Source organism: Apostichopus japonicus, chromosome 22 (assembly GCF_037975245.1).
Source record: "Apostichopus japonicus isolate 1M-3 chromosome 22, ASM3797524v1, whole genome shotgun sequence".
NCBI classification, from domain to species: domain Eukaryota; kingdom Metazoa; phylum Echinodermata; class Holothuroidea; order Aspidochirotida; family Stichopodidae; genus Apostichopus; species Apostichopus japonicus.
The window spans coordinates 21,682,467-21,691,724 of NC_092582.1; the positions used below are offsets into that span (position 1 = coordinate 21,682,467).

The following is a 9,258-nucleotide window of genomic DNA, read 5'->3' on the forward strand; positions in this document are numbered from 1 at the left end:
GAAAGACTGAATGATATTGCTGCAGTGCAATTTCCAATCATTGATTTTTAATGGTAGAACATCGCACATGTATTGTTGCTTGTGTACTTTGTGGTCATTTGTATCTTTGGATTTGTTTTACATTCATAGATAAAGAAGCTCTTACACAGAGAGGGGCATGAGTTACAGGTGCACCAGAGGTTCCTAGCAGGGTCGTCAGCCGGCGTCATATCGCAGACATCCATATACCCTATGGAGGTAATATACCAGCCAGGCCATTCACAACTTGTAAAACTTTGGCTATGGCGACTAGAAAATGCATTATTCTAGACATTCTGCGAGTGACTCAAGGGCTAGTCAAAGTTAGAGGAACATGAATATGTGCCCAATATACCCTGATTTAACATGTAAACAACTGAGTTTTCATGTTGTACTCTTTAATGGTGATTCATTGTTTGAATAATCATAACCTTAGAGCAAAGCTAGAAATTAGTGAAATTAAAAAGGAACGATCCAAAAATTTGCGCCCGGGTACTCGTTTGCTAATTTCTGTTGGTGACCGACATTCAACCTAAAACCCAACTCGGCCTATATTATAGGGGCATACATAAGCCTAACTTTACTACGTAGGTTATGCAGGCCTTCAGTCACATATATGGTTAATTGTAAACAACTGGTTTATACGACAAGGCTGCTTATTTATATTTACCACTTATGTCCAAAATTACTTTTTCAAATCTACACGTGCAATGTTTTTTCCACCAGTGTTTCTTAGTGATCAATGAAAAATTTTGCAAGTTGCAAGTGTGTATTTTTACGGCCTTACAAGTCTAACAAAACAATGCACCAATGAATGAATTACTTGTGAGAATGTGTTTGCGTGATTGAAGAATTCCGTAAATCATTTGCTGGGGTATATTTGCATAAGATCAACTCTTATGTTAAATGGTGATGTCTGATATGGACCAATCACATGGTGCTTCATTCTTTCAATTATAAACAACTTCTGTTCATCCTTTTTGGGACCGTTCCACTAAATTTGACACGGTGGTGGTTAATATTTGAGCTCTCCAACAATACAAAGGTCAAGTTTTGTTGCATTGAAAGTATCCACTATGCAATGCAGAGAGATTGCTTAGGCTGTACTGTGCAGTGTTCACATGTGAAAGTAAATTAATGCAGTTAATTAAAACTTTCACGGGCGGGAGTAGTTGCAAAGTTTTACCAATTTAACAAGTTAACACATCAAGGTAAAAGGGAATTTCACTGAATAATGAAATTACAGAATGTCGCCCTCCCTTTCATTGATTCGAATAGAAATATAACTGAAAATGGAGAAAGATGATAGTAATATTTATGAATTTCCGGACCGGGTGGTAAGAGCTTGGACATGTTGGTAAAATTTTTTCGGTCGTTTCCCGTCACATCACTACTAGAAATTTACTTAAGATAAAGTGTTTTGTGATGCTAAAATTATTTCATTTTATAGAGTGTTTCTGTCAATTTCTACAATGGTATTGTAGTTCTCTCATTGTACTTAATATTAATCAGTGACGTCATACCTCTGTGATCAGGAGCCAATGAAAATTCTGAATATCACGTTTGGAGGTAAATTGAGATCAAAATTCCTGTTGATATAAACAGATACTCTAAAAGTAGAAACATCCTTTAAAAATATTATAGAGCACCATCACATTATTGAAAGAACCAATAATCATCTATGTGAGTTCCTATCTTGCTTGCAGGTACTGAAGACAAGGCTTGCATTAAGAAAGACAGGCCAATATAAGGGAATCGTAGATTGTGCCATCAAGATTGCCAGGACTGAAGGACTGAGGAGCTTCTACAGGGGTTATATACCAAACATTCTGGGTGTCATACCTTATGCTGGTGTAGATTTAGCTGTGTATGAGGTAGGTTTAACATTATGCCTTGGGTGGGGAGGGGGGCGGGGAATATTCGTTCTGGGATTTACATCATATGCTACTATAGATTTGACTATGTATGAGGTAGGTTTAACATGCCTTAGGGTAGAGGTGGGGTGGGGGTGGGAGGGAGGGTGTGGAGTGTCATTCTGGGTCTTACATCATATGCTGTTATAGATTTGACTATGTATGAGGTAGGTTTAACATGCCTTAAGGTAGAGGTGGGGTGGGGGTGGGAGGGAGGGTGTGGAGTGTCATTCTGGGACTTACATCATATGCTGTTATAGATTTGACTATGTATGAGGTATGTTTAATGTCACACTAGGAGGTACAGCTGGGAGCACTTGGGGTGTTTGGAGTGGTATTCTGGAACTTGTACCCTGTGTTAGTGTATACTTAGTGGTATAGGTTAGGTTGAATTAGGTTTAATATACAGCCTGGTGTTAGGTTAGAGCTGATGTGAGTGTTTAACATATTTATGTATACTGATGTAGCAGTAACATGAAAGGAACTTACAGAAGTGTTTCTGTCCTGTCTAATCCCATATCTCACTCTAGACTATCTCGCTGCCAGTGTTTGTGATGTGTTCTTGGTCGCCATAATTAAAGGACTAATAATGTAGGCGAATGAACTCACCAAGGACCATTCCAACAACCTCTAAGAGTGTTGTTATGGTTTAGCATCAGTTGTAAGGTTGAGGTCCTGCCTTTATGAGCTGATCTTTCAAAATGGCTGACCTAAGTAGTATAGCACACTGAGCATGAAACTGCCTGGGGGAATTTTTCATGTATGTTATGTATGAGCTGTACTAGTAACGTTATATTTTGAGAAAAGGAAGCCAAAAGTGGAAAATTTGTAAATTTTTGTTAACATTCAATTTGACATGTGAGTCATACTGACAAATAGAAATGGCCAAACAGCAAATTGTGAGTATCCAATCAATCATAATTTGATTAGCTTCCTATTGCTGATGAAAATGGAAATGTTGCAGTGTGTATTATGTTGATTAATTACAATTTTATTTTAGTTAATATGCAGTTGGGTTGGGAAAATTGAAAATGGAAATGAACACAAAAAAAGCCCAAAGCTATGCAAACATCAATAAGGAAACACTTTGATGGCTTGAAATAACATTTGTTACATGTATTTCTAAATTGTCAACGGGCAATGTTGTTAGATTGACTCTATTGTAATATTGCACTTGGCACTAAAATAAGGAAGCCACAGGAAGTCATAAGAGAAATACTCCATGTTTCCACAGACAGTAAAGAATGCCTGGATTGCCAGACATGAGGATTCTCCAGTACCAGGTACCATGGTATTGCTGGCCTGTGGTACAGTTTCCAGTACCTGCGGTCAACTATCAAGTTACCCTCTGGCTTTGGTCAGGACACGGTTGCAAGCACAGAGTAAGTCCTGGTTCAAATCTATTAAATTTAAAAGCTCAGTGTTACATACTGGAATTTGTAAACTTGAATGATTTCATCATGACAGCACTTTATCGATGTCTTTTTACATTTCAACTGTATCTGCAACATATTAACAGCTTTTACTTAGGAATAAATGTACTGATGTGTGTTGGATGAAAGGTGTATACCATGATGGAATTAAGTAAATAATCAGACATTACAATTAAGTTGAAGAAACACAATGGTGAGGATTTCAAGATGAATCAATTTTTAATTTAAAATGATTTGAAAGTTTTGAGTAAGTACAATGTTTCCCTTTTTGAATAGTTGTTATTCTCTCTATTGTTTTTTAAATTTTAATTAATAATTTAATAAATTTTAACTCCTTTCAGCTCAAAACCAAAACACCATGGTCACCCTCTTCAGGACCATCTACACTGAAGAGGGCATCCGTGGTCTGTACCGTGGCATAACGCCTAACTTCATGAAGGTGATACCGGCTGTGAGTATAGGCTATGTGGTCTACGAGAATGTTCGAAGGACGTTGGGCGTCTGAGAGGACTGATATATATGCTGACTGATGCCGACCACACCACCCAATCAATAAAAACATTGTCAGATGTTCAGTTATTTGAAAAAATGCATAATAAATGCAAAAGCAATGCCATTGACAGTCATTGTTGAGAATACTTTATTGTTCTGAAATATTTTGAGAATCATGGATGCACATTGACCTTGATGGTCTTTATTTGTTCAGTGATTGAGCTATGGATGTTCTAAGCCTCCTGTAAACCTAGTACAATCTTGTGTACCTGCTACAGATGTATGTAGTTTAATGTATTAAATCACTCATGTGTCGAACAGTGGTTGGTTGAGAAGAAACCTGATCCGCAACATCTTATTTTGATTAGCAAAACTTCATAGTCTATTAGACAGAAATAGTTTATCTTTTGTCCTAAGTTGAAGGAGTAAGTGGCCTATTCTTTCGACCATACATGGGTCTGCTTTAATTGCATTTTTAAGCTCCGATTGTAACGTGGTACACCTCATCTGCTAATAGAACATGTACTTCGTTCTGGTCACCTTGCTGTCAGCAATGGGTCTACATATATCTGACATCCACAGTGAATCACTGAAGGTATTGGAAGGGAATTAAAACTTACCAGAAATGACAACTCTAGGCAGGAGATGATTGTATAAGTAGATTGGTGCACAGGTGGTGTCGAGACAACTCTAGGCAGGAGATGATTGTATAAGTAGATTGGTGCACAGGTGGTGTCGAGACAACTCTAGGCAGGAGATGATTGTATAAGTAGATTGGTGCACAGGTGGTGTCGAGATGACTCTACCAGGAGATGGTTGTATAAGTAGATTAGTGCACAGGTGGTGTTTGATTTGGCACGGTCTTTTCTTCAGAAGGCAGTAACTTGTTCTTCCTCATATCAGTGGTGACTGTGATGTGTAGGTTTTATCTTTATAACATCATTCATTGGTAACAGACATGGCACCACTCGTCCCGAGTGTTTTTCCTTTCTTACTCGTTGCTTTTCCCAGAGGATGTTTGCAATAGTTCTGACAATCTTATCTGTCGCAAAAACCATGTTGGGCTGCACAATAGATTACTATGAGTGTCTTCTTGAAAACATACATTAGAAGACGGAATAAGTAATCCTGTTGAATGACTGTGAATATGTCCTTAGTAGACTCAACGACTGACATTGTCTTATTTCCGCAGGACACCGAGTCAGGTTTTCTAGTTAATTCTGTACTGGATGTTCAGACTGCAAGCCATTAAATCCTTTTGTTTTTTCTTTGTTGACCACTGTTGAATCCAAGCTTTTGAAATGACTCACTTGAAGCATTGGTTTATAAACATTTGGTCAAAGTGGTGCCTTATTCTTTGTGCATTTACATCATTGTCTACTAATAACCCTACAACTTACATTTTTTAAATTTGTTTTTATTTCATTTTTTATTTTTATTTCATTTTCGTTTCCATGGATGATCTGCGAACACAATTAGTTCATATTAAATTTATTGGTTTCTTTTACATAAAACAACTTCCCTCCATGGTGACTAAAAGTAAGTGAAATAATAGTTTTTACACAAAACTGACCAAACAATCACAATAGTTGGTAATCACAATAAGCTATTGTGTTAAACATAGTATTTATATAGCAATGGGTACATTCTTGGTATTATTAACAAAGTTGATAACAATACCTTTAATTCTTAGGTATAATCTTAAAAAAGTCAGAAAAAAGTACTCAAACTTTTCAGTGAGTAAAAGTGAGTCCAAGGACTACTTTCATGATTTTTATTGCTATCAAATTTGCTTTTGCATCTATGAGTAGGTCAGACAATCTTTCCTTCAGCACTCTTACAATTCTGCAAGAGACATAGTAAGCATTTAGAGTGGATTCCAGCAGAAATCAAAGTGGAGGATGATACTAAAACTCTTGTTGTGGTTGTTAGCAGTTTTGAATTGTTAATGGAATATTGAAATATTTTGAAGCAGCTGTATTTATATGCACGTCCCATTTTGTGTGATTACAACAACGAAGTGTCCGGTTAACATTTCAAGGTGGTAGGAAGCATCGGGGTGTGTTGTTTGTTAATATAAAAGTTTAACACCAGGAATGGGTTTGCTGGGGGAAGAGTGACAAACCTCCTTGCCATCAAAGTGAATTAATTGATTGATTGATTGATTGATTAATTGATTTCAACCAGAGGTTAAGCTTAGTTTGGTGTATTTGGAAAGATTGAACATGCAAGGAGGCAGGTAACTCTGTTTTCCATTGAATGTTTTTAATGAACTATCAGAGTGCAACTTAATGGGAGGTACTTGTTGGTTCGAATCCCGATGGAGGCTTGGAAGTTTTTCCACTGATTCTGGATTTTCCAAATTTCAATTATATATATATATATATATATATATATAATTGATTGAAATCGTAGTGAAACAGTTAAAAGGCTTCCAGCATCCTCCGGGATTCGAAACCGGGTCTCCCGCTTTATATGCGGACGCCCTAATATATATATATACACACACATATATATATATATACACACATATATATATATATATATATATATATATATATATATATATATTGCCTTACCAAAGTATGGTGGAGTCAATATTAGTGTTATTACAAGTAACATAGCCAAGATATTCACCTCCTATGGTTTAGCTTACTTGTAGATATTTTGCCTTGTAACTAATGCACGAAGTTATGACTATCAGGATTTCCTCTCTAGTTAAGGGATGTGTAGGGGGCATCTGTAACATTGTTTTTCGTTTTCTTTAAGCATTCCACATTTTTAAGTTACATCTGTCAATTTCATTACTGCTTTAAATTTATTAAACCTTTAACTTTTTATTATTGCTAGCGTGGGTTAAAGGGATTCTTTTTTGGAAGAGGTTAATACTAGAAAAGGGATTATTTCCACATTAATAATTTATGATTGTGTGGTGCTTTAGTCATTGAAATACTGTTTAGACTAAATCTTGCCCTCTGCTGTGCGTTTTGTGGTAATGACAGAGATGAGCATACAACGTCACTTTACATTACAATCTTTCATTTTCGTAAACTTCTACTTTTATTTTGGTCTTCCTTCTACCTTGTTAGATTTATTTGCATTTTATGATATTTTATTAATCTGTCATTGTCTCAGCAAGTGCCATGTAGGTAACGTTCAAAATTAGTAAACAAAACTTTTTCAAATAGTGTGACTATATCAAATTAATTTTATTCTATATAATTTATGTGTACATTTGGTGATGTCTTGTGTGTTTTGGTCTGTGTGTATGTACATAAGATGAGTGTACATACATAAATACATCAAAACAGACTCAATGGTTACATGTTTTCATAAATTCATACTAACTTTGTGTATCATGAGCAGATTCCCTACATTGAGGGAATTGTTATATTCATGTATACGCAAGACATTTTGTGTCTTGTACACTTACTAGCACTAGTATACATCATCCAACTATATATTTGCAAGTAAGACGCATGTTCATACTTGTTTGTTGGGACACATACCTGCACATTAAATCATGTTGTTATGTATTTTGTGTGTTGGGCACTTATTTGCACATGAAGTCATTCTGTTATGACTTTGTGTGTTGGGGCACATACTTGCACATATATCACTCATGTATAGTTAAGCACTTAATTAACAAAGTATATATCCATGAATTAATCCATCTGTGTGATTGTGTATACAGTTGTTAACAGGCATGGTCATAATAAAGCTAATATTTGCATGTACTAGTTGAACATAGCCAATAATGATATAGTATATCTCATAAGTATATCTAGTGTGGTGAGTATCAAGACTTGAATGTTAATAAATTATTAGTGTGTTGTATGCATGGACGGATCTTATAATTCGGTGCAGTTTTTGCAGGTCCAAACCTGCCTCGAGTGCTAAGCATATGTATATAGCCATGTTGTGGAATACATATGATAAGTTTGTGAATACATTCAATTATGCAGGTCTTGGGACTTATCAAACGGTGTAGGGGATGAAAGATTCTCTGTGAAAATGTGTCGTTTGTTGACTTGCTAGTTCAGTGCTACTCATAGACTATTTGTTTCAGCTTCTACTACAAGGTATTGTTCATGACAGAACATCAGTTACATATTTAATAGTTACAATGTATTCAGCTTTCTAAAGTGTAGTTACCAAGCATACTTGACTTGTGTGAGATAAACATGGTATTGCATAGAGACTTTGAAAATCATTTCAAAGAATGGAATAACAATGACATGACTGAATGCCGTTCCCATCAGTGATCTAGATTAAATGTTGTAGTTGTGGAACTCATTCAGCAAAGAAAATAACTTTCTCCAACTGTTTCATGTCTTCACAATAAAAGCAAATTATTTTAAGACAGATAGATACCTTACACCTTACCTCATTTAGCTACTCGAAATATGATTTTTTTTTGCGCTCATCAATATTTTTAATGGTTAAAAATGTCATTGTTGATTGGTTCCTATCATAGAGGGTTTTTTCTAGAGTGGTCTTTATTATTACAGAATCCTGTGTTGCCAGATAAATATGCAGAATTATGTATCGATCCTAACCAGTATGATATCGTCCTGTTAATGGGTTTTAGATGTTTGAGGATTCTATACTTGTTTGTCTATTTTCATTACTACATGTTGAAGCATCGACTCAACACAACGTTAGTGTTCCTATATGTAAGTGTTCCTATATATATATATAGGAAGTGCATGCTCACATTCATATCATGACTATCTTTTGTACTGCTAATAAAATGGAGCCACTAGGTACCTTCAATATCATTGTTTAATTTACAGATTGTTTGCTTGATAAAACCATTAACATTGCCATTGAACAAGTGTTGCGATGTCCCTTTGCTATGTCTGCGATAAGAATGATCATACGCCAGTCTGCCCTCCCCATCTAATCCGCCCTCCCCATCTAATCTGCCGTCCCCATCTAATACCTGTGTTAAAAATTTCTCTTAGTATTCATTGGTATTAGCCTCAAATATCCTAGAAAGTTAACCATACTCCAACATTTTCTGCTACTCAAAAGCATTTTCCCTAATTAATGCATTTAATTGTTTTAATTCAAGTTTCCTCCATGTCTGGAAGTAATACTTTGCAAACATCTAGTATGGAGCCAATACTGATGACCTATAATACCAGGATAATGCAACAACTTACACTACACATCAACACATACAATACCTTCACATAGAAATATTGATCCTTCTCCCTTTACAGCAGCATGTTGCATTTGGCTATGTAATAGTTGACCAAACCATACAGGCTATTATGCTACTAAACTTGCCTGTAATCAACATTATGCATTGATTTTCTTTGCTACTACGTGAAGGTGCTCTCTCCCAAACTTTAATCATCACCTCAGACACTAATGCAAGTATAAATCACATGCAA

The 9,258-nt window shown here is 35.8% G+C and overlaps 1 protein-coding gene across 2 annotated transcripts in view; it reads left to right on the forward strand.

Moving 5' to 3' along the window:
- Positions 1 to 8,632, forward strand: part of LOC139963847 (calcium-binding mitochondrial carrier protein SCaMC-2-like) — a 29,381-nt gene extending 20,749 nt beyond the window's left edge. For both annotated transcript variants that reach the window (XM_071965043.1, XM_071965044.1), the window contains 4 exons: positions 130 to 237; positions 1,725 to 1,892; positions 3,166 to 3,313; positions 3,706 to 8,632. In XM_071965043.1, coding sequence (XP_071821144.1) covers positions 130 to 237; positions 1,725 to 1,892; positions 3,166 to 3,313; positions 3,706 to 3,869 — 588 coding nt within the window. In that variant the 3' untranslated portion in view covers positions 3,870 to 8,632. The remainder of the gene's footprint in view (positions 1 to 129; positions 238 to 1,724; positions 1,893 to 3,165; positions 3,314 to 3,705) is intronic.
- The last annotated feature ends 626 nt before the right edge of the window (positions 8,633 to 9,258 follow it).